The sequence below is a fragment of the Triturus cristatus genome, chromosome 8, assembly GCF_964204655.1.
Source record: "Triturus cristatus chromosome 8, aTriCri1.1, whole genome shotgun sequence".
NCBI lineage: Eukaryota > Metazoa > Chordata > Amphibia > Caudata > Salamandridae > Triturus > Triturus cristatus.
In genome coordinates, this window is record NC_140591.1 from 878,863,911 (window position 1) to 878,890,255 (window position 26,345).

The 26,345-nt window shown below is 46.4% G+C and overlaps 2 protein-coding genes across 2 annotated transcripts in view; one reads left to right on the forward strand and one right to left on the reverse strand.

Moving 5' to 3' along the window:
- APOO (apolipoprotein O) overlaps window positions 1–12,472 on the reverse strand; it is a 999,638-nt gene extending 987,166 nt beyond the window's left edge. The window contains exon 1 of the mRNA XM_085622412.1: window positions 12,335–12,472. Within this exon, the coding sequence (XP_085478538.1) occupies window positions 12,335–12,358 (24 nt within the window). The 5' untranslated portion in view covers window positions 12,359–12,472. The remainder of the gene's footprint in view (window positions 1–12,334) is intronic.
- A 282-nt stretch (window positions 12,473–12,754) lies between these two features.
- C8HXorf58 (chromosome 8 CXorf58 homolog) overlaps window positions 12,755–26,345 on the forward strand; it is a 714,653-nt gene continuing 701,062 nt past the window's right edge. The window contains exon 1 of the mRNA XM_085622411.1: window positions 12,755–12,905. Within this exon, the coding sequence (XP_085478537.1) occupies window positions 12,903–12,905 (3 nt within the window). The 5' untranslated portion in view covers window positions 12,755–12,902. The remainder of the gene's footprint in view (window positions 12,906–26,345) is intronic.

Genomic DNA, 26,345 nt, shown 5'->3' on the forward strand with positions numbered 1-26,345 from the left:
AGAAACGGATGACCAAGAAATTCTGAATAAAGATTGTGAGCCCATGGATAAGGATGATTCACACATGAATTAAGAGACAAAAGAACTCAGAAAGGAATTGAAAAGCCCGGATATGACACATGACCAGAAAGAACCAAGTAGGCAACTAGAGCCTTAGGTTTAGACAAAGATTTTTTTTATTTAAGAAAGAGGCTAAGTCAAAAGACACTGATCTATTCACAGTGTTTGCCATTTTGTGAATGAAGTCCAACATGTGGCTTTTTTTGAAGATGGTGTAGAATGTGTTTTTGTTGTACAGGATTATTAATGCTTGTTTGGATTATATTAGTCATAACTAATTCATTTAGATTGTCATTTAAAAATGTAGACAGACACTCAATGAATGGAACTATTAACCAAAACTCTGATAACAGTCATATCACAAAACTGGTAGATAAAACAGAACTTCATAAAGATAAGTCTATAAATGATTTTTCTAAGAATGTTTTTGCAAAGTTATTATACGAATATATAGAAACAATGGATGTTAGAGATTGTTATGTTTGTATGCAGTTGCCTGCATCTGTATCTGAAGGTGTCACTTATCACCTTTCTTTGACATATGGGATAACTTGTAGTGTCCTAGCCGGTTTGTTTTATAAAACAGGCAAATTAGAATATTATTACACTGACATTGTCAATACAATCTCACAAATTCCTGTAGTTCCTGAATTAAACAAGGTGAAGCCTGGTAAAACTCTTGGTGAATTTTTCCTAGAAACAAGAAAACTAACTTTAGAAGAAGTGTTTAAGAATAACCTTACTTGTAGTTTAAGAAAAGAGAAAACTTTCCTAAATATGGTAGAGGAGAGGAGAATTAAAATGCAATAGAAAGTGACTAGGGAAAAGATGGAAACATCATTTTGGGATGTTGGGAAGGAAAATCATTTAAAGGGAGAGATAAACCCGGCAATGGCTTTAGATTGGCCCCAGAAAGGGAAATTATGCAGAAGTAGAGATAACACTGTATTTGATAATTATTTTGTAGGTGCAAGTGAGTGCCAGGATTTATACAAAATCTTGGGAGGATGGGGATTTAAAGGAGGAAAAGATCGAGTAATCCCTGGAATATATTACATTTGTGGAAACAAAGCTTATTATAGGTTGCCGGACCATTGGCACGGAACTTGCTACGTAGGCCTGGTCTTTCCAAAGATATTTCATGTGGAAAGGGTAGAAAATGGATTGCACGAAATAGGTAGACAGCTAACAAACACGTAGAAGAAGGGAGAGTTGGTCAGAAATTATTGGCGATATTTTTGGAGCACTGATACCAGCAGTTGGAATATCTCTGAATGCACATACAATTGGAAAATTGTCTACAGTTGTGGATCGTTTATCAACAAGCACAGCTGGAGGGTTCTTAATGGTAAATACCGAAATGGTTGCCATGAGAGCTATGGTAATGCAAAATCGACTTGCCCTTGACATTATATTGGCAAAAGGAGGAGGAGTCTGTGGAATGCTTAAAGTACAACATTGCTGTACTTACATTCCTGTCGAAAGTCAGAACGTAAAGAAATATATTAAGAATATAACTGAATTGCATGAAGAAATTGTTTGGAGGTTGAAGGTGTATGGGAGAAACTTGGTAAGGGTTTTTCCACTATTAAGAAGTTATTAACAAAATTAGGTAGCTCTTTTGTGGGCAAAATACTAATACCTATAACTTTTGTGATTATTCTAGTGTTAATATTGAGATTAGGATGCCTGTGCATAAAAAGAAGAAAACTACAAAATAAGATCAAAAGAGAAAACAAGAAAAATAAAGAGAAAGAAATAAGAGAAAGAGAAATAGAATTAGAAGAATTTAAAGAAAACGTGCACAAGAAAACAAAAGAGAACAGTGTGGAGAACACTATTGTTTAAACTAACAAATGCAAGTGGATTCGAAAAAAATCATTTCCTTAGAAAGAATGTAGTGAAATTTAGTGAGTAGTGGTGATGTTTAAAATCAACAAAGGGGGGGTTGATTGAGCAGGTAAAACAAAATGTTGTATACCTCCTCTAATTTGCATGAAAATAATTATGTAATCATTCTAAAATTAATTTACATAACAGGTTTGCAGTGGAAGTGATGTTAATCAATATTTGCACCTTGAGAAACATAAATACACGTGGGACTGAATTGCATGGCAAAATTAAATAATTAACAATGGTACGCAAACTAACCTTAGATTGTGGTGAAATAGTAAAATTGCATGATTTATATTGTTTTGTGATTTTATTGTGGCTTAAAGTTATCGTATGGTAACTATTATCGCTTTAAATGTTGTTGCAGCTAGGAAAATACTGATATAATTTGGGATTAGTGAGGGTTTGAACATTAGAACCTTCATTTCTACATATTAATTGCTGCTATGTCTATTTTCGCTTAGTTAACGTTCGGGCCTACTAGGCTGCAGTACTCAGGATGGCGTTCTCTGAAGCAGATGCCACCCTGTGCACACGATTTCTGCGCATGCCCAGTCTTTACGGGAGGAGAGTTTTTTTTTTCTTTTTGGTTGGTAGTTTTTTTAAGTTTCCGGAGTTCAGTGCTCCGTTCGGTATTGGGATATTTCGGAAGTCGTAGTATGTCAAGAATTCCTGTCATGCGAGGGGAGGAAAACGGTAACCAGCGAAAACGGACTACATCTCCCAGGATGCTTAGCGGTTGAGAGGTTATGTAAACAGGAGAGCTGTTACATAACTCAAGGAAAACACGCCCTTATGTAAACAGGAGAGCGGTTACATAACTCAAGGAAAACACGCCCTATAAAGGGAGGAACCGGGAGGTACAACGCTGTCGGATATTGTGTTTACACCGACATACCTGCTTAGTGAAGAGCAGTGTTCCGGAGTGGTGCTCCAGTAAGGCAAGAACGGAGGTAGGTCGAGTCGTTACTCCCTGGGCCGTGTCCTGCCCCATCGTCACCTGTGAAGGACCCGGAAGCTCTACCGGATAACCATTGAGCTTCGCTTTTTGACTCGGCTGAGTCAAAGCGCAGTGGCGCTTTTGCTGGTTGGAGTCGTAACTCCCAGCCCGACCAGAGATACAGGGACTGCCAGCTGTAACGCACACCAGGAGGTGTTTGCCGCGTTACAGACTCGGAAGTCCACAGGATCGATCGAGCGGCTGCTCTCGGTTCAGTCTTCTTTGCTTGTGATTGGGGTATCGGTGACGCATCACCAGGAGGTGACGCCGCGTCCCGGTGCAGTCTGAGGAAGAGGTTGAGCGGCTGCTCCCTTCAGGTAGAGACCCCGGCTGGGTGTTTCCCTGACTCCTCGATTCTCCCCCAACACTCTTCGTGCCCCTCACAGCCTACAGATTGGCATTGTCGGCCATTTCATTTCTGCCCTCTGTTGGCATACGCCGGGATCGGCGTATATGCAGAGGACGGTTAGGACCATCCATGCTGTGGGCTGGTAACGTACTTAGCCTGGAGGATTCCAGTGACTATAACCTTTGTTTATTCCTTGTATTATTTTTGCCTTCATTAAAATAACTAAACCTTCACAAGTGGTTGCGTTCTCATTATCGTGTCTGTTAAACGATCCTGAGACGTTCAGGGCGTTACATAGTAGCAGTGGGTTGGAGTTAGTGGGTTCGGAAGGAGTTCGAGAGTTGCAGCTGGAGTTGCGGCTACGTTTGTCTTTGGGTTATTTTTGGGTGGTCGACCTGAAGCTATTTGTCACCTGTTCATTGGTAAATGATTTACTGCAATTTTTCTAAAATTCTTGCTTAAATGAGATTTCTAAATATTCAATAACTCTTTAATAAATCTGAATAAAAAATTAGCTAGCATTCGCGCCAAGAATTTTCAATTCTATTAAGGACACGGAGGCGAGGATTATGCTTCTCTTTCTTTTATTTGCTACTCGCAGCAGCCAATGAAAACGTTTTGTATGCAAATAAAACTACATTTCCCATGATGCTCGTCCATACATCACATCCTGTATAGCCCTATAAGAGCCACTGTATCCTGTTTCTCTTCCTCTTTCTTTGCTCGAACCTTGTCGATGAAAACATTAACGATTTCAGTCCAATATAAGGAACATGCGTCCCAACAATCCTCCTTCAACATGGTAGATCCATAATCAAACTGGAAAGTTTATGTCGTCTAAGCCAGAAGTACTTCTGCTCAGTCTTCTTTTTCAGAACTTGAAAGGATGAGACAGGGAAAACCCGTAACTTCTGCTTATACAGAATAATCAATACATGTGGGTGGGTAATTATTATTAACAGTGTAATAAACTGGGTGGGATAATCCTCACCTCCGTGTCCTTAATAGAATTGAAAATTCTTGGCGCGAATGCTAGCTAATTTTATATTCTATTACAGGACCGGAGGCTTCGGATTATGCTAGTTTAACGCTTACCAAACACAACTATAGTTATATCACCACCGGTTTATAATAAACTGTTTAAACAGAAACTGAGAAAAATCAAACAGTAGATCCTGAATGTCCTGAACATTGGAAATCATCATACAATATATAAGAGCTTATGGCACCATGAACCAACGGTACCCCAAACATTTAGTATGAATATCGTCTTCTGGCATAACTGCCTTCAACCCACCTGGCTATCATAGCCGCAGGCACATATTTAAAAGGTTTCTGTAAGGAGCCAAGATGGCCGACGGGACGGACGCCTGAGCTCCCGGCTCCGTGGACCGTCTGGCTTCCTTTGTTAATCCTGATTAATTCTCCTGACCTGCGCCGCCCAACCGCCGCGGATTACCGGCACTGAAGTGACTGGCGTTCTCCTGACACCTTTGTCGGCGGGTTTGGTAGCTGACTCGGTGTTTACTACGACCTCCGGCGCTCCCACGGGTCCCTGCGTAGATGGCCGCCGCTGGACGCCGAGGGATGTGGACGGGGTGCTGAGCTGGAATACTGCGGGTGATCGCGGGGGTGAAAACGCTGGCCGTGCGACTGGAGTCAGACCCTTACGTCCGGGTCTGACTCCCCCGAGCGCTGGCAGTGGTGTGGACGACGTCGGAGCCCCCTAATACTAGCTCCCCTCCGCCACCCTGCAGAAAAGCGAGCGGACTCCATTTTGAAGTGTCCTCCTGCGGCGAACGGCCGGTTCTCGCGGTGGCCGTGGGGCGCTCTCGCCCTGTGCAGTTTCCGAGTGAAGCACGAAGCTTTTCCGGTGTCTACATCCTCGGATCTCCGGTATACATAGTCATTTTTGTCCCGCCACTAATTGCCCGCAGTGGAGATGACAATGGCGCCTGCTCTTCTTGCTGAGACGCTGGCTGACCCTGGACTCGCGGTGTCTGCGCGCCCATGTGCCCCGGAGCTGATTGCCGCATCGGAGGAGCAGCGGGACAGTGCGGCCCGATGCTTGGTACAGAGGGACCCGACCTGTGGGGATGTATTGGCCGCCCTCGTGGCGTTAAAAGTGGCAATGCAGAGTACTTGCCGGGCGCTGACCCGGAGAATCGATGAGGCACTGTTTGCAACGGGACGTTCCCGGCTGGAGGATCCCCCGCCGCCCATGTTTTCTCCGGGAGGTGAAACCATGTTGCAGAGTGGGGGGACGGTGGCGCGGAGTCCTCCTGGCTACAATGTAACGCGTCAACCCATCGACACGGATACAGTTGCAGGGACACCCTTCACTTTGAACGTTGTGACTCTGCCTACGAACTACCTGTTGAGACCTAGCCTTTTACTTCCCTTGCCAGATGTTACCCTGAATGCACCTATCGCTGGAGCTTCTGTGGCATGTTACTGCTGCGTTTGGGACCCTGCGGTACGATACGTCTTCATTGTCCCCTTTCCTCGAGAGCGGCCATCTTGTCTCTTTGCCCTGGCTGAAGGTGACTCGCAGCAATGGACGGGCCTGAATCATATCTGCCGGTCCGGACAGGGGTGATGGCATGCCTGTTGTCGCTTTGGTTGGATCGGCATACGGGGCCCTGGACTGATACACGTTTTGCAATTTCGGACGAGTAGTTTTTAATGACCCGTTTTTGTTACATGTCGCTGTGATTTCGCCTCCTGTTTCCTTCTTCTGCCGGGGGGAGGACTTGTGAAGTACTGAAGTGCTGGGTGTTATTGATTCGGGACCACCGGGTTTACGTGGGTCTTTGGATACTGTGCTGTACATGGCGCAGGATGTATGGGCGGCGCGGGAGTCCGGGAGTTCGGCAGTGTGGTGGGCTCCTCCCCGCTTTATGGTCCTTTTTCCTTTCTTCTTTCCTTAATTCTATATTTCGGGTTCCTATGGGGCGACAGACACGTAGCTAGGGGGGGGGTAGGCCATAGCCTCGGCATGCGTGTAGGGTGGGGGGTCTTCTTCGGTACGTTTTTTGTTTCTATGGGCCTTCTTTTTCTTTCTTCCGTCTTTTTCCTACGTCTTTTTCCAGGGTCAGTGGGGGGGACTGGTGTTAGGAGGGTAGCGGCTGGGAGGCACACTTCGCTGCGTATCTATATCCTGGTATTATAGTTTCGTGCCGCCATTTTAGATGTGTTCACTGTTAGTTGACTCTCCTGTTGAATGTTACCCATTTATCGTATGATCGTCTGTTCTGTGCACTGATCCGTTCTAGCTCTGTATCTCCTTACATTTAAAACTTTTTAAAATTAACCTTACTGTCTCCTGCCACTCGGTGCACGTGGGGTTTTTTGCAACTTAGGTCGTATGCTTTTATGTGCTGCCGTGCCACCGAGTGGACGTATACTTTGCTATCAAGCTTCAGAAGTCTCGAGGCCGGCCGGATGGTTGTAGGCCCGTATTTGTTTTGTACACAGTGCTAAATAAAGGTTTTCAAAAAAAAAAAAAATAAATAAATAAATAAAAGGTTTCTGTAATATCATCAACAATTATATCAAACCTCAGATCATAAATTCCAAGTACCTCTCGTGTAAGCCGTAAGGGATGGGACCACACATAAATTACATTAGTTGGAAAACTCAATATATAACAGGACTTGACAATCTTTAGTCCTGACAGTACATGTAAATGAAACTTCCTGGAGAAGATACTGTACCTGCAAAATCAAGGGCTTTTCCTGTCGTAGGAACACCGACAGGTAGAAAGGCCTCGTAACAGCTTGATGATAATCGATTCCTTGTCCACATAGTTTTATTTGGTCATTATCAAATAAGGAAACGAGAACATCCCACAGAGAGGAATATTCTTGTCTGGGGTTTTCCGCTACCCTATTACCTTTCAATAACTACTAGACTACCGGCGCAAGCCCACCAATTTGCCTTTAACCGAGAATGACCTGCAGAAACGGCCAAATGGCCGTTGTGAAGCGAACGTTACACTAATCCCTATGAAATTATTTCAGATAAAACCTTCACCATGCAGAAAAAAATCAGCTCCCATAGAAATGACGTGTTGTGTACTTACCAACGAACCCGGCTCTCCCCTGTCGAGAAGTATTATGTTTAAGTGAAAAGCCCATGTTTACTGAACGCCAGCAGCGTGTCCGTAAATCTGACAAGTTCCGTTGTTGCTGGGAAAACCTTTATATCATAAAAGACAACTGACTGAAATGTATTTTACCACCTGGGAATATTGTAACCGCATTGGCAAGATTCGAAACTTCGACCTGTGCCCCCAAAGGTACAAGACTTACCTTCGAGCTACAGCTCCTTGATCTATCATAAAAGACAACTGCCTCAATTACCAGCGAGTGCTTCTGCAATGAGGACTCTGGAATATTGAAAAGGGCCACAGAGCACTCTAAGCGGGTCGCAGCCCGTCACAAGGAGCACTGGAAAAAACAAGATGGAAACTTTCATACGAGAGTTGCTAAGATCACTTCCGCTAATTGACATGATATGCGTCCACTTTTCCAAAAATTTTATTAAACGGAGGGAAGCATATAGTTCAGTCCCACCGACAGTCGTGGGACAAGGCATACAACATTTTATTTCAATGGATCTGGTCTCCCGTTGAAGTACCTGCACCTGACTAATCAGACCTGCCGCTAAAGGTCTGTTGAACAAGAGCCCTAAAAGGCTTACAATCACTGATTGTTCTGCTGTCATGGAATTAAATCTGCAATGACCTAATCTGATAACTCCGGCAAAATGGCAGAAGACCTTCAGAAACGCCACTAGAAAGAGGACCTCGTACTGTCTAACTGGGTGATAGCTCCCACTGCCAAGATATTGTGCATGGCGAGTAGGATGCGTCAAGCGACCTGACTGGGAAAAAAGGACCTGAAATGAATGGAGAGGCAGGGAAGACTGTTTGATAAACGATGCTCATCGCACTACTACTCTGGCAATCGCCCAAAATGGAACCGTCTGCATGGATAACCTCGGTATGGGCTCCTTTGGAGAACCCTGAATGTAGAACGTATAAGACCTAGGTGAACGAGATAATCCTGGAAGGTCTAATCCAAGAGACATAAGTATATCGATGTTATAGCCGGAAGCAGCAATACATATTATATGCCTGAAGGAAAAAACAGAATCCGAAGAGGAGATCTGACGTCGGGAAAAAGGAGAGGTAGAATACCCTGTTCCCTGGAGAGAACAATTACCTATCACATCAACTTGGTGAAACACTAGAGAGCTGAAGGGAGCCCGGAAGAAAAATCATCAAGTACCACAACCATCCGTTCGTAACAGCAGCGAACGACGGGAAGGGAAAAAAAGGGGGGCGAAACCTGGACGCCATCCTGAACGCTATGTGCTAGAGGGTAGTTGAATATGTTGGGAAAAAGGGAAAGGAATTGATAATACTAGTAGGAATCCCAACATGGTCCGTAAGGGACCGGCATCGTGAAAGATCAAAAAAGCTACACATGTCTATATATTGTAGGGGCAACCAGTAGCGAAAACTGTCCCAAAGAGGATCCGTCGCCCAAGGCCAGCGCAGTCATGACGTCAAAATTGGGGATCCTTATGAAAGGATTGGCGTCTCTCGGAAGAGATGGCGCAGAAGGCGTTATACAAAAACCTATCCTTGTTTGTGTCCGACTATGTCTAGGTGTGTGTCCTGGCATCCCTGCCACGTCCGGGTAAACCCGGTCTGTGATTATTTTACTACTAGTAAGAAAGAAGGAGGCTGGCGTCGACGACTGGCGACTCCTCCACCATAACAGGAATATCCGACCGCAGCGCCCTAAGTGTCCTCTATTGTGTCTTTGTCGGAGCCCCATCGAACGCACACGGGCCAATATCCGTCGGATTGAATGAGGTTGGAAGAAAATCATGCCCAAGGATTTTGTGCCTTAATAATGATGATGGGCGTCAATCAAGGTTTGCTACCCCGAATTCGGGACTGTCGTTTCTGAGGCCCTGTTGAACGACTCCAGGTCGTGGGGAACCCGAGCGTCAACAAAGTTATCCTAGGAGAGTTGTGCGCTCCCTTAGAATAGATCACATCCTCCTTATATCCCACCCATGCAGTGTCTAAGGATGTCTGTATTCAATATTGTAGTGCAAAGCACAGCGTCATGGAGGAGTAGAGGGGGAGCCAACCCTGTGCACACGAGAGTTGAAAATCATTAATGTAGCAGCTCCTCAGCAATGCTGTAGTCCAAATTATTCCAGCCCCAAGGGCGTCAAGCCATATTGAAATACCAGGAGCGTGTGCGCACTCCAAGGGCCAGCCTATTGTTGCAGCCGGGAAGGCGTACCAGGAAAAAACTGCTCCATGTAAAATTACGAGGCACTATGAACCTCGGAGCAGAGAGGGGGCGCGTGCAACGTGCGTAGGCCAAAAGCGTCCAAAAGTAGCCCAATTGGGCTACGCACATCGGAGCGGTATGGCTCGCTCTTTGTGAGAGCGCTTTGATTCTGTGTTCGGCCGGGCTAAGTCTTTTTTATGCTGAACACGCGCATGCCCAATTAGTTACGCAGCAAGTAAGTGGCAGCGCGGCATGGCCGTTCCCGCGGGAGAGACCTTATTCTGGGTCCGGGAGGGCCAAACTTACTAGCACTAACGCGCCCACACAAGCAAGTGCAATATTGAATAGTGACAACATTCATTATAGTAATACCAAGCCTAAAATTCAACACAGATTCAAAATTAAATCTAAAGGCAATTTTTTGAACTTTGAAGTACAACCAGGATAACCTGGATTCGAACCCTGAACGTTTGGAACAGGAGTCAGAGACCTTAACCACTAGGCCACATTGACTCATTGTAAGCACAGTATCGTAAAATTAATATTGCCTGACTCATTGTAAGCACAGTATCGTAAAATTAATATTGCCTGCATCTGTAATCGAAGAACAGAGACATTGAAACACTATGAATTGAACACTTGACCTTGAGGGAAAAACGCTACCAACGGCAGCGCGGCACTTTGAGGCCAGCGGGAATTAATTGAGGCCCAATCGGGCCGCCCGCGTCAAAGAAATTTGCTGCTTCCGGCGGGGAGCACCTAAACTTGAAAACGCTCCCAGCAGGAGCCGAACACTGCCGGAGGCTCGGAGACACAGCGCGATATGCGCCCATCTGCTCCCGGCGAGGAACGCACCAATTTTTTGCCGGCTTGGAGACACAGCGCGATATGAGCGCTGGTGTCAGAGCACGCCGCAACCCAGCGGCACACAGCGCGAAAATGCGCCCATCTGCTCCCGGCGGGAACCGCACCAATTTTTTGCCGGCAGAAGCCTTCCAACACTGCCGGAGGCTCGGTAAACAAAGCGCGGTACTAGCGCTGGTGTCAGAGCCCTCCGCAGTCAAGCTGCGCGGCACACAGCGCAAAATCGCGCCCATAAAATAAAACAGTAAAACGGTAAACTCAGCGCGATAAACGCACAAGCACTACCCACAATAATGGTTATAAACAATCCCCATTGTATCTATAAAACAATTCATATTAGACAGTAAACCTAGTACAATTCTTGAACACTTAACTTTCTGCGTGAGCAGCAAAGAAAGAGGAAGAGAAACAGGATACAGTGGCTCTTCTAGGGCTATACAGGATGTGATGTATGGACGAGCATCATGGGAAATGTAGTTTTATTTGCATACAAAACGTTTTCATTGGCTGCTGTGAGTAGCAAATAAAAGAAAGAGAAGCATAATCCGAAGGCTCCGGTCCTGTAATAGAGTTCAAATTAGGAGTTGTAGCATATAGATGTAAGGTTAAAAGAATTGCTAAATGATTTAGATAAACAAAATCGAAATAACAAGAAATGAGTTTATGGTTCTTAAATGAATCGCTTAAGATATCAAATGTTTTCTAGACTTTAATTGGGTTTTAGCTGGTTCTAATTCACCATCAACCAGTCCAACTAGTTGGTCCATCGACCAAACAGTGGAGTGCCTTGATGATAAAGTCAGGATTCTGAAGACTGTATATAGAATGTATATATATAAATTAGTAGAAAATTAGTCCTGATCGGTAGTAAGGTACCCGCTTGGTCCAGCAGCCTTTCTCCTGTGTACAGATTCGAGTGAGTTTGTGTGGATGAGAAGCGTGTTGGTGTTATGGGCCCCACCAATGAATGAATCAACTGTTGTGAATAAGTCTGTGACATAAGGAGAATATGTAAATCTTGTCCTTCGCGCTGGATCAACACAACAATAAATAACATGTATGTTAATCATACTCTATTTATTTTAACATTTGGTAAATTAAGCCTTGATCATCTCAAAATGGTTGCTGCTGCTTGCTGACAGCTTTTTAGTATGAATATCTTTTGTCTCCGTCTCACCCTGCACACAGACAATTCATGCACAAGCAAAATGTAATGTCATTTTCCCAGGTACAGAATGATATTTTCTTTTCTTTAGATTCCTGCACCAAAATGCTCCACTAAGAGAATTTTTCCAAGTCCTCACCTATTGAGACCACAACGTGTTTCTCGTGATAAGCCCTTTCTTGGGGGTTGTGAGCTTACTCTCCCCTGATATTTAGGAGGCGACAATATGATTTATAACATTGATTGATTTCCTAGAATATAACTTTATTTGGTTCTGCTTCTACATCTCCAGTATTTTATTCTGAGCATCGTGCTGTATGTAACCATGGGACTATATACAGATCTCAGAACCCATCAAAACTGGAGGCACGCGTGTTAAATTGTCAAAAACACTAGACCGCACACTGGGGAAACATGCACTATTTGCTGCGGCCATGTTAAGATCAGCCTCAGTGCGAGTGAGAAGCGAACCGTCTTTTTTTAAAGCTATTTCCTTGCCTGATTTCAACATGGCCACTGCTCGGCTGACTGTACTTGAATACCACCCTATAATATACTCTTTTAAACGTTTCATCGGCGTGAGTCCACAGTTTCGTTTAAGACTTAAGCGGAGCAAACTCAGTGCTCCTAAAGGAAGGATTTATTTGATCATAATCCCCTTCCCCTCAACAACCCCCTCTCACCTTCAACATGGTTATCCCGAGCATTCGTTGCAAACACCAAGAGTACGGGAACTAGCAAAGGACAAACTTCCTGCACACGAAACCCAAGATGGTTAAGACGTTGACGGACAAAAAAAGAGGGACACAAATCGTGATTGGTTGCTGCTCTCCTCCCATTATGTTGCCACTAAATGGAGCGACAAAGCGTGTTTTAAGAGGTCTTCTAATTTCTAACTCTTAATAAAAACACATTCTAGTCGTGGGAACAATAACCGAAAAAAATACAACACGCTAGAGGTTTCCGAACATTTAAATCTCCGTTATTAAACAGATGTTCCGACCAAACTTCCCAAAACGAATTGCATTACAGTGTGGGTGAACGAGGGCGGGGTGTGGAACAATTGGAGGTAGTGAATTCCAGTCAACAGGAACGTGCACGCATTATAAAATAAAATACTGGTTTTCGTTTGCGACGCTGCCGAATTCTTGTTTCTACTTCCAGGAAATGACTTATTTATAACCCCGCCCTGCCCGGCTGCCAGGCAACAACAGACGCGCAGAACTTCATACATAATGCAGCATCTATTCTATGGTAAGTCCTACTAACTGGATAGATAGGTTCGCGCTATCTGCGCGTTTGCACTGCTCGGTTTTCGGCTATCAGCTTTTATTAGCCGTTGATTATATGATGTGCAATTCTTGTGAAATTCTACTTTGAATCGCTTATGTATAGATGTGGCACAGTGGCAGCAACGCAAGTCAAGTTTTTTGTCCTCGGAGTGTTTTTATAGCGCGAACTAGACCCGAAGGTATCAGAGCGCTTTACATGAGCACCCGTTGATTTTAGGCAAAACCACAGATGTCTGGGTGGTGGGCTGAATAGCCTAGGATCTGTTGAATTACAGTTTCTTTATTACGTTTATCAGTGGTGAATGATGACCTTTAAGAGTGAATGAAGGGCGTAAACCTTGGATCGAATTCAAGTGAGCGAGTCTGAATTCTCGGATTATTCACCTATTCTCATGCGCACTTGCACTCACTTTTACTTACTCTGACTTGCTCAGTCTCACTGTCCCAAGCAGGCTCACTCATTCCACTTAGTCTCACTCATTCCCACTTATTCTGCTTCACTCACCCATTGTAACTTAGTCTCACTCATTCTCATTCAGTCTCCCTCAGACCCACTCATTCTGTCTGACTCTCGCTCACTCATTCTCATTCAGTCTCACTAGTTCACTCAGTCCCACTCATTTCAGTTCACTCACTCAGTCTCACTTATTCCATTGTGGCTCACTACGTCTCGCTAACACTCCGTCTCATTCATTTTTACTCAGTCTCAATAGTTTTCGCTCATTCTCACTTATCACCAAGTCTCGCTCATTCTCAATCAGTGTCATTCAATCAGTCTCACCGTGACCTACTCTGTCTCACTCATTCTCTGATTCACTCAGACGTACACTGTGGCTTACTTAGTCTCACTCTGACTCACTGTAGGAAAGTAGGATCTGCTTTCATGGTCACCCCCACTTTTTGCTGGTGTCATTATGTTTTACTGACTAGTCTGACTGGGATCCTGTTAATCAGGACCCCAGTCTCTATTCTTCTTACCTAAAATGGACATGGTGAGTACTTAGGTACACTCCAGATTGGCTACTGGTGTACCCTTGTAAATCCCTTGTATATGGTACTAAGGTACCCAGGGCATAGGTATCCCGGGGTTGCCCATGGGCTGAAGCATGTATTATGCCACCCATTGGAGACCACTCAAATTCTGACTACAGGCCTGCCATTGTAGCGTGTGTAAGCTGCTGCTAGCACCACTTACAACAGATATAAGATTCCATATATATGAGGTCACTACACTTAAAACCTATAAGTCACCTATAAGGCAGGCATTTCAATCCTGAAGGTAAGGTGCTTGGTTCTAAGTGTGAGGGTGCCCCTGCATAAGCAGGACACCCCCACAACATTCAGAGTCAATTCTCTGGGTTGTAAGTGCATCAGCCATTAAGACAAATAGTGTGGCCATGCGTCATTACGTGATGGCTATCTCTAAACAACACCATAAATGGTGTGGGAGGTATGATTCCATGCACATTAAAGCTCCTCTGGGATGCCCTCAGTGCTCCCAGTACCAGTCTTCTAGACCCAGACAGTAAACTATGGCTACTGCTGACCAGACATGATTCTGCCCTCCTGCTGCCGAGCCAAGCTCGAGCAGGGGAAGGCAGGGCAATAGGATTCCTGTTACAGGAAGGTTGAAGTATGAGGATCCTAGCCAGGAGCGGTGAGTTAAAGTGATTTTTATTACTGAAGTAGAAAGCATCCACAACCGTGGACATCCGACTCCTGCAGATCGCCTCCGCAACTGACATGTTGCTGGGAGACCCGTAGTTGCCGATCCGCCACAGAGCATGGAGCATAACCTGAACCATAACATGTTTGGCCTCCAGGAGTCTCCATACGCCTGCCTCACAGAGAATGAGGCAAGCAACATATCACATTTCCCTCTTCAACAGACAACAGAAAGACAAAAATACAATGAATAATGTAACTTGTCATGCATTACAGAGATTTGCAGAATACAACAAAGAAGTTGTAAAATGTAACAATTGGTTTTCAACCTGTAATGTAGTTAGTCCAGTACATAATCCTTGAGTTTACAAGGTAATTTGCTCAAGCGAACATTCTCTCTGTTGGCTGTCACTTCATTCAAGGAAGTCTCGGGGAACGAGACTTCCTGGAGAGAACTAGAAACATCTTTAGACATCATAGGGCCAGCAACTGGATTAGAAACAACAGTATCATGTAACCACAATAAGATTGAATACAATCCGCATTAGATGCAGAACGATTCTTAGTGATGTCTGCTTGTGAGTCGGCGATAAGGACCAAATTCCTTTTGTTTCACCAACCTCGGTTTTCTAAAACAGTAGAACCTTTGCTTACCTGACTGACAAGTGCAGGTGAAGAGTACCTTGATAAACCTTTTTTTACTTTTTTGGATTATTGATTAGAACCCAATCACCCACCTTCAAAGGTTCATCTTTAAAATATTTGCCAGAATCGAAATGAAGCTTTATAGCGTTTTGATTAATCTCAACCCTAGATCAAATTGAGTCCAGAGATTCGATTTCTTGGTTACCCTTGTTAGAAAGCCAGGTGGGACACACATTTGAGTTCACCTTTCTTCCCCTGAGCAAAGTGAAAGGTGCAACCCCAGTGGTACAATGAGGTGTCATATTATATGACCAAATCTTATTCTTTAAGAACTCATGAACATCTAAACTTGACGATATTGCGGTTTGCACACCATCCTTGATCATTCTGTTCCCCCTTTCAACTAGGCCATTGGAAGAAGTTGAGTAAAGAGCTACTTTGAGATGTTGAATATCATGGTGCTCCATAAACGTACACATTTGTTGAGAAATAATGTGAGTCCCATTGTCTGTGGCGATTGATTTAGGTGGTCCCTCCAATTTGAAGATATGCTCTAAAAATGTTATGGCATTGTCGGTAGTAAGATCATCACAAAACCAATAAAACATCCACTTTGAAAAATAATCTAATATTAAGATTAAAAACCAGTTATCAGTAGGAAAAACTTCATAAGGACCATAGAAGTCAAGACCAACTTTATCCCAGGGGCCCCCAGGAAAAGGTACAGAATGTAGGGTTAGGTTAATGATTTTCTACCTTTTGTCAGAGAGTAGGAACTCTGCACAACTTTCAATGGTTGATTTAACCTTACTCTCCAGAGAAGACCACCAATAATGTTCTTTAAGGTGTTGACATGTTTTTGTAATACCAAGGTGACTATGATGAGCTGTCTGGATGATTTCCTTACGCAAACTTTCTGGAGGGATGAACAGACCATGATGCATCACCATCTCATCAACAACCGAAAGTTCAGGTGCCACGAAAGACATTTTTTAAATTTCATCAGAAAGTGTCCTACTTTCTGGACAGCCTTTAACAATAAATAATTTGATTGTATTAAGGTTGTGATCTTTGGCATACTCCTCTTTCCATGTGCATTCAGAAATGGGGGCACATTGCATTACAGCATCCACAGCTGCAACCACATATTCAGTATCTTGTGTGTAATTTTCTTCACACTCCAAGTACATGTGAGACAAACTGTCTGCTCTAAAGTTCTTCCCACTAGGCAGATGTTTGATAGCAAAATGATACTCTTGTAATGTTGAAAGTAAGTGTACTAACCTGGCAGACTCCTTATTTGTTCCACCGCCAATGAGGATGTACATAAGTAGTTTATGATGTGTAAAAACACCAAATTCATGACCCCAAATGTATGATCTGAACTTGTGTAACACGCATGCAAGTGCTTCTCTTTCGATAGTGCTGTAACGTGTTTCTGCAGGTTGTAATGATCTGGAAGCAAATGCAATGGTATATTCTTTGCCCCCTACCCATTGCCCAAGTACAGCACCCAATCCAGACAAGTTTGCATCTACATTGTAAAAACATTTAAACTCATCTTAAAAAGGTTGGAATGCAGAAGCCTGTTCAATGATGATTCTGACTCTATCGAAAGTGCTCTGTAATTTGTCACTCCATTTGGATTTAGCACCTTCCCTAAGTAATGCTCTCAAAGGTTCCACAATTTGAGCATACCCGTGCACAAAATGAGCACAATATTCAGCCAACCCTAAGATTGAACATAAAGCATTCCTATCTTTGGGTGGCGAAGCATCATTGTGAGAAGTTGGCCTGGTATATGCTGTTCACTAGTTCTAGTGACCACCTTGTACCATGCCAAGCAACCCTTATGGTGTGGTTGTAAGTCAACCTTTTCGGACTAGCTGCCCTAGTGGTAGCGTAGGCTAAGCAGTCTTTGAGGCTAAACTCGTGAAGCGTGTTAAGCCAGCTGTTTTACCAAATATAACCCCCTTTTATACCAATGAAAGGACACCACACAGATATATATTCAAAATATATATGTATTTATTTCTCAAAGTAACCCCTAGTCTCTTTATGAGCACAGGAGCACAAATCGTCAAACAAGATTATCACAGAATACACAGAAGTTGCACGTTATATGGATAGGCCCTGGTGGCCACTCAAACCATATACTAAAATAGTGGTATAAGTACCACGAACAGAAAAGGAAAAAGGCCTAGGGCCTCTAGAATCGCTGGGCCTACAAGGAGCTAACGTCAGTTAGTGACCAGGAGGTCCACGGGTGGCGTGTGCAGAGCAAATAGTCACACGCGTGCTCCCATAGGTTTCAATGGGTGCGTAAAAAGTACAAAGTTACTGCAAAGAGGATCTTCCGGGTTAACTAGGAACTTAAGATTTGGAACACAGGCACTAGAGATGTATTACTACACTTGGGCACCGGAGTACCAGCTTTACCTCACCCACAGGAAGCAGGTGCATAGGCCTCAAAGTGCGTCGGGTTTCTTCTATCTGTTCCGTTGAGCTTGAAGACAAAGATGCTGCAGGCGGTCGGTCCGGGAGAGATGCAGTGGACCCAAGAGTGGATCGGAGATGTTGAAGACCTGTAAGCAGAGGGGACAGTGTTCACAGTCACTAGCCAGTGACCAGCGTGGCACCAGGTGGGTACCAGGCGATGTCGGGTGCAAACAGGAAGGAAGGTGTAGCTTGACTCTGCAGCCACGTGGTCCCTGAAGGTCGACGACGTCCAGGAGTCGAGTCACGAGCTGTCCCACGCAGGCTCTAGCTGTCGGCGGTGTCGGCGACTTGATCGAAGCAAACAAGCCTTGGCAAAAGCAATTGTTGTAGGCAAGGAGTTTAAGCTGATGGTTCTGACCAGCAAGGTCAGAGGAACGGCTCCTTTGGAGGGGAGCAAGGGCCAGTCTGGAGCAACCAGACCAGCGGTGTTTGTTGTAGATTTCGTCGCCAAGATGGCCACTAGCCAGCGGGCCAGCAACCGGTTAGGCGCGTCGAGTGGCAAAATGCAGAAGGGCCCCACGCAGATCGTGGAGATGCTGGAGGGCTCACCTTTGGTGCAGATGCTGCTCGAGGGTTGGGCTTCTCAGGACCCAAAGCACAACTTGGAGGGAGCCTCGGTTGTTGCACTGGTCAGCTTGTCGTAGTCGTTCCAAGATGGCTGGCTCCACGTGTCTCGGTGCCTCCACGGGTCTCCTCTTTTCAGGGACTGTGGATCGGGCGGTGAGAGGTCTGGAGGTCCAGGTCTTGTCAGTCTCTGGGCTCGGGCTCCGGCGGGAGGCGGCGGCAAAGCAGACGTTGATTCGCTGGATGGTGCTTGCGTTAGCAAGGTGGTCACTCCCTGACCACAGGGGAGATTTTCTTCAGTCTTCTGTGCAGCAGAATGTCGAAGTTCCCGTCTTCTTCTTAGTTTCAAGTTGATTCCAGGATGTCTGAAGTCTTAGGACACAGCTCCTACCTTTAAGCGGATTCTAGGGGCCGGACTACCTGCTAGGTCCCTCCCTATGGGTGGGACCAGGAAGGGGGGTGGTTACACCCCCAACCCTTTGTCCAGCTCACCCCAGGCCCGGGACTGGTGTGCCCCAGGACCGGTTTGAACTGGCATATGCCCCGAGGCTCCTTGTGAGCCACAGGCATGTCTGGTTTCTTTCAAGCCCTACCTGACCAATACACAAAATCCTGTCTGGGGTGGTGCATGCACCTCCCCTGGCAGGAAACCCTTTGTCCACACCTCCCAAGCTGGAAGGACTCCCAGCAGCAGGAGGGCAGACTTGTGTCTGTGGTGGCAGCATCCATTTTGTGGAGCTGAGGCTATGTCTGATTTTACCCGGGTTTCAGGCACTGTACATGTCGTGTCCCTCTAGAAGGGTGGAATGCTAACCCCGTCGCCAGAATTGGCGAGGGGTTAGTATTCCAATTCGTATGACACCTTACTCGACATGTTTTGATAAAGCCAAACCAAAGTTAGCATTTAACCGCGAGGTTCATAATGCACTTAAGAGTATATGGTATGACGATATCTGGAAACAGTAGAAGGAAGTTGTTCCGACCACTGCAGACAGGCTCAGCTCATGCCAGAGCACCATCTCACATGGAACCAAGCACTCCGCCTTCAGGATTGTTAAGGCCTGCCATAGGAGTGACTTATAGGTTACCAGGTGTCCCATTTAAGGTTAGGTATAGGTATACTACACCTAAGTAAGAGGTGATTACACCAACTTACCCCAGCTGAGTGATCAGCCAGTTGTGTCAAATTGTTAGGCCAAGCCTGGGGTGGCATAATACATGCTGCAGCCCTTGGCAGGCCTTGGGTACACCAATGCCCTGGGTACCTAGTGTACACTGGTACAGGGGCTGACAGGGTGATCCAACCAATTGGGTATGTACCTAGGGTACATGGAGTCCATTTTACAGAGAGAGCAGATAGCCTGAGAGCCTGAATGGCAGGATCTCAGGCCAACTAAGTCGAAAAACCAGCTAGACACTAGGCAAAAATTTGGGGGTAACCATAGTCAGATATCCACCTTCCTACACAACCCCCCCCCAAACGAAGGGAGATAAGGCTGACCTTGACCAGGTAAGCCTATATTGCCCAAGTGGCCATATAAGGAGGAACCAGCACTGGCACGGTTACCCCCTGTCTCATGGTCCACTAAGCAATCCCTCACCCTAAGGGTATCAGAGGGTCTCCACCATAGGGAATACCTACCTGTGGTGTGTCTTGGCAAAGTAAAAGGCTGGTGTTGAGATGGAGTACTGAAGTGAGTGTCCTCAAAGTGAGGCCTCAGCTTCCTCCAATCATCCTCCACCATGGATGCCTTTCTTTCTTTAACTGAGTTGCACTGTGCTCTCAGGGTCAGCCTCTGGCTACCTAAAGCTGGAGGCTGGGTCCCTTTTGTGGGCTTACTGGAGGGACAGGTCAGGTTTGGGGCCCTAAGGTCCCATGTTTGCCTGTGCCCAACAGAATCCCCCTGGGGGAGGTCCCTAACTACCTGTAAAGGAGATCCCTCAGGAATGTTTTTACCCATCACCTGACTAGGGCTACTAGCCAGGCAATCCTCATTCTTTTGATGGGGGGGTTCTTGTGGACAGGGGCCCTCTGGGGGTCCACTGGCCTCCCTGACCTCTGCAGCCCTGGGCTGACTGAGGCAGGGTAGAGAGAGGCAGGCTACCTGCACCAGACTGGATCCCACCTTGGAAGGGGCCACTGACATCAGAGGCTCTGCCAGGCCAGGCCTGGCTACCTCTGGGGCAGTTCCTTCACAAGGGGTGAGGTCAGATCCCTGAGGAGGCTGACCTTTTCCTAATGTCTGGGGAGAGGGAGACTTTTCTTCCTCCCCACTACTCTCAGTTTGTGTGGAGTGATCCATTGTTTCAGGCTTCACTACACCTATGTCAGTCTGAGTATAGGCTGAGACCATTACAGCCTTGCCAACCTTTTCAGGGGGGCACTCAGTTTGTGTTTGAGCTGTGACTGTCACAGCTCTGCCAGTCCCTACAGGGAAGTCTGTCTGTGCCTGGGCTGTGGCTACCACTGCCCTTCCAACCTTTTCAGGGAGGAAATCTATTTGGACAGGGGTTGTGAATGGCACAACCCCCCTACCCTTTTGTGAAAGGCCTACCATTTTAGAATGGGTGTCTTGTTCAACTCCAGCCCAAGCTGAGAGTTCTAAGTCATTCCCCAGTAAGCAGTCTACAGGCAAGGTTGGGGACACTGCTACCCTTTTAGGGCCAGTGACCCCTCCCCAGCTGAGACATACCTCTGCCATGGGATGACTGTTCTGTTTGCCATCAATGTTAGTCACCTGGTAGGAGAAACCGGGCAAAAGCTGCTCAGAGGGAACTAGCCAATGGGCCACCATTGTGATGCTAGCCCCAGTGTCTCTGTAGGCCTCAGCTTTTGTACCATTGATGTAGGGCTCCTGTCTGTACCTACCCAAAGTGTTGGGACAGGCAGTGAAGTTGGCAAACCCCATGCCACCATCACAGACAAGAGTGGTTGCTGTAGGGGAATTGGCTAAGCCAGGGTCCCCCTGTGTTCCCCAAGTAAACCCACCCAGATTTCTGGGGGCACTCCCACCACCTGGGGGATTACTGCTGACAGTAATAGGTGGTGTGACAGGAGTAATTGGAGGAACAGTTTTGTTTTTAGCCCTTGGGCAACCGCTGTCAGTTTTCCAATGCCCAGGAGTTTTACACTCATGGCAGTAGGGCTTTTTAGCTGTGGTAGAGGAGGGAGCTTGGGACCCACCACCCTGTGTGGAGTTTTGGGGCCCTGAGGAAGGTTTCTCTTTTTCTTTATCCCCACCCTTCTCTTGAGGCTTGGTGGTATCTTTCTTTTGGTCACCACCCTGGTTTTTAGGCCTGATCCTGGTCCTGACCCATTTATCTGCCCTCTTTCCCAATTCTTGGGGAGAGGTCAAATCTGAGTCTACCAGGTGTTGATGGAGAAGCTGGTTTTGACAATTACTTAAAATCTGCTCTCTCATCATCAAATTGTACAATCCTGTATAATCAGACACCTTACTTCCCAGCAACCAACCCTCCAAAGCCTTAGTGGCACATTCCACATATTCAGACCAGTCCTGAGTCTGTGTCTTCTGGGTGTCTCTGAACATTAACCTGTACTGTTCAGTGGTTAAGCCTAACCCATCAACTAGGACACTCTTCAGGACTCTGTAATTTCTGACATCCTCTTCTCTAACAGTGAGGAGTCTATCTCTGCCTCTCCCCTCAAAGGAGAGCCATAAGATTGCTGCCCACTGGTCTTCAGGAACCTGCTGCACTTTGCAGGCTCTCTCAAGAGCAGTCATCCATTTGTGGATGTCATCCCCACTTTTGTAGGGGGGCACAATCTTGGACAGGTTCCTATTGTCAAAGACCCTATCTTTGTCCCTAGGGACATTGCTGCCACCAGTGGGTATAGACCCACTCTCTCTATGCTGCCTAGCCTTGCTCAGTTTTTCTTCCATCAGGGCTACTTCTAGCTCCTGCTTCCTGATCCTCAGCTGGGCTTCCTGCATTCTGGCCTCATGTTCCCTCCTCTGAGGGGTGGTCAGTCTCCTGGAGTGACCTTGAGAGCCCCTAGAGCCATGAGAAGCATTGGAGTCACCTGAGCGATTCCTTTGCCTCCCAAGCCCTGTGTTAAGTCCACTGGGGAGATCCAATGGGGGGAACCCATTGTCAGTCCCCAATAGCCTTAGTTTAGCTGGGCCAAGTATAATACTTGGCACTGGGCTAGTTCTCCCTTCATCATCACTACTTTCTGTATCCTCACCACTTTCCTCCCCTGTAGTATGGTTCTCATCTAAGGGATGACTATTGGGAAGGGGTACTTCTGTAGTATCTTCAGAAGGGGGGCCTCCTGTTCCTGACCCTAAGGGGGCTAACTGGGAAGCTTTCTTGAGTGCTCTCTGATTCTCATCATTCTGTAAGAGCTCTCTGAGCTCAGCAGAGTTTGGGTTCTTGGGCTGTTTAAGGCCTCTAAGAGTTGCCAAATGCCTGAGCTCATTCTGATTAAGGGTAGCAAAGCTGGATGGTGCCCTCTGGGGGTCACTCTCAACAGAGATGGGTACAGTGGACCCCTCTGCCCCGGCCATTGCTCTTAAGTGTGGGTGGATGTGTTGCAATCTACCTACACTTGGGTTTACCTACTAAACCTATCTAGTAGTTGTAGTCAGGGTGTGCTACTCCCTTTGCTCTACAACAACTAAGTTCAGTAGAACTTAAGTATATCTAATCTTGTTTTATATGTACCTACAGGTACCTATGTGATCTTTCAATTGGTAACCAAGAGATTACAATGGTAAAACACAGCAAGCTCAAATCCAACCGCTGCTCACCAATGTGAGAAGTTGGCCTGGTATATGCTGTTCACTAGTTCTAGTGACCACCTTGTACCATGCCAAGCAACCCTTATGGTGTGGTTGTAAGTCAACCTTTTCGGACTAGCTGCCCTAGTGGTAGCGTAGGCTAAGCAGTCTTTGAGGCTAAACTCGTGAAGCGTGTTAAGCCAGCTGTTTTACCAAATATAACCCCCTTTTATACCAATGAAAGGACACCACACAGATATATATTCAAAATATATATGTATTTATTTCTCAAAGTAACCCCTAGTCTCTTTATGAGCACAGGAGCACAAATCGTCAAACAAGATTATCACAGAATACACAGAAGTTGCACGTTATATGGATAGGCCCTGGTGGCCACTCAAACCATATACTAAAATAGTGGTATAAGTACCACGAACAGAAAAGGAAAAAGGCCTAGGGCCTCTAGAATCGCTGGGCCTACAAGGAGCTAACGTCAGTTAGTGACCAGGAGGTCCACGGGTGGCGTGTGCAGAGCAAATAGTCACACGCGTGCTCCCATAGGTTTCAATGGGTGCGTAAAAAGTACAAAGTTACTGCAAAGAGGATCTTCCGGGTTAACTAGGAACTTAAGATTTGGAACACAGGCACTAGAGATGTATTACTACACTTGGGCACCGGAGTACCAGCTTTACCTCACCCACAGGAAGCAGGTGCATAGGCCTCAAAGTGCGTCGGGTTTCTTCTATCTGTTCCGTTGAGCTTGAAGACAAAGATGCTGCAGGCGGTCGGTCCGGGAGAGATGCAGTGGACCCAAGAGTGGATCGGAGATGTTGAAGACCTGTAAGCAGAGGGGACAGTGTTCACAGTCACTAGCCAGTGACCAGCGTGGCACCAGGTGGGTACCAGGCGATGTCGGGTGCAAACAGGAAGGAAGGTGTAGCTTGACTCTGCAGCCACGTGGTCCCTGAAGGTCGACGACGTCCAGGAGTCGAGTCACGAGCTGTCCCACGCAGGCTCTAGCTGTCGGCGGTGTCGGCGACTTGATCGAAGCAAACAAGCCTTGGCAAAAGCAATTGTTGTAGGCAAGGAGTTTAAGCTGATGGTTCTGACCAGCAAGGTCAGAGGAACGGCTCCTTTGGAGGGGAGCAAGGGCCAGTCTGGAGCAACCAGACCAGCGGTGTTTGTTGTAGATTTCGTCGCCAAGATGGCCACTAGCCAGCGGGCCAGCAACCGGTTAGGCGCGTCGAGTGGCAAAATGCAGAAGGGCCCCACGCAGATCGTGGAGATGCTGGAGGGCTCACCTTTGGTGCAGATGCTGCTCGAGGGTTGGGCTTCTCAGGACCCAAAGCACAACTTGGAGGGAGCCTCGGTTGTTGCACTGGTCAGCTTGTCGTAGTCGTTCCAAGATGGCTGGCTCCACGTGTCTCGGTGCCTCCACGGGTCTCCTCTTTTCAGGGACTGTGGATCGGGCGGTGAGAGGTCTGGAGGTCCAGGTCTTGTCAGTCTCTGGGCTCGGGCTCCGGCGGGAGGCGGCGGCAAAGCAGACGTTGATTCGCTGGATGGTGCTTGCGTTAGCAAGGTGGTCACTCCCTGACCACAGGGGAGATTTTCTTCAGTCTTCTGTGCAGCAGAATGTCGAAGTTCCCGTCTTCTTCTTAGTTTCAAGTTGATTCCAGGATGTCTGAAGTCTTAGGACACAGCTCCTACCTTTAAGCGGATTCTAGGGGCCGGACTACCTGCTAGGTCCCTCCCTATGGGTGGGACCAGGAAGGGGGGTGGTTACACCCCCAACCCTTTGTCCAGCTCACCCCAGGCCCGGGACTGGTGTGCCCCAGGACCGGTTTGAACTGGCATATGCCCCGAGGCTCCTTGTGAGCCACAGGCATGTCTGGTTTCTTTCAAGCCCTACCTGACCAATACACAAAATCCTGTCTGGGGTGGTGCATGCACCTCCCCTGGCAGGAAACCCTTTGTCCACACCTCCCAAGCTGGAAGGACTCCCAGCAGCAGGAGGGCAGACTTGTGTCTGTGGTGGCAGCATCCATTTTGTGGAGCTGAGGCTATGTCTGATTTTACCCGGGTTTCAGGCACTGTACATGTCGTGTCCCTCTAGAAGGGTGGAATGCTAACCCCGTCGCCAGAATTGGCGAGGGGTTAGTATTCCAATTCGTATGACACCTTACTCGACATGTTTTGATAAAGCCAAACCAAAGTTAGCATTTAACCGCGAGGTTCATAATGCACTTAAGAGTATATGGTATGACGATATCTGGAAACAGTAGAAGGAAGTTGTTCCGACCACTGCAGACAGGCTCAGCTCATGCCAGAGCACCATCTCACATGGAACCAAGCACTCCGCCTTCAGGATTGTTAAGGCCTGCCATAGGAGTGACTTATAGGTTACCAGGTGTCCCATTTAAGGTTAGGTATAGGTATACTACACCTAAGTAAGAGGTGATTACACCAACTTACCCCAGCTGAGTGATCAGCCAGTTGTGTCAAATTGTTAGGCCAAGCCTGGGGTGGCATAATACATGCTGCAGCCCTTGGCAGGCCTTGGGTACACCAATGCCCTGGGTACCTAGTGTACACTGGTACAGGGGCTGACAGGGTGATCCAACCAATTGGGTATGTACCTAGGGTACATGGAGTCCATTTTACAGAGAGAGCAGATAGCCTGAGAGCCTGAATGGCAGGATCTCAGGCCAACTAAGTCGAAAAACCAGCTAGACACTAGGCAAAAATTTGGGGGTAACCATAGTCAGATATCCACCTTCCTACAATCATGAATAGCCTTCATTAAAGAAAATTTAGGTTTAATACCTTCTGGGGACAGTGTGTGTCCTAAATAGTCAAGTTCTTGAACACCAAACTTATATTTCTTGTGTCCAATGGTCATACCCGCTGTGCTTAACTTAGAGAGAACTTTAGACAAGGTGATATTGTGGGCCTCATGACTGCTAGCGAGCACCAGAATGTTATCCTGGTAAGCTTGGACTCCAGGAATTTCTTTAAAAAGTGTGTCCATGAGCCTCTGGAAAACACTAGCAGCGGATGATAAACCAAATGGAAGGCTTAGGTACTTGAATGCACCAAAATGGAGTCACAAAGGTGGTAAGTTCCTGAGACTCAACACTAAGGGGAATTTGGTAATAGGCGGAATGCAAATCAATTGGGGAAAGGAATTTGGAACCTCCAAGACCAGCCAAAAGGTCATGAATTCTGGGGAGGGGATGACAGTCTACTATGATGTTACTATTTAAGGAGCGCAAGTTAGCACAAAG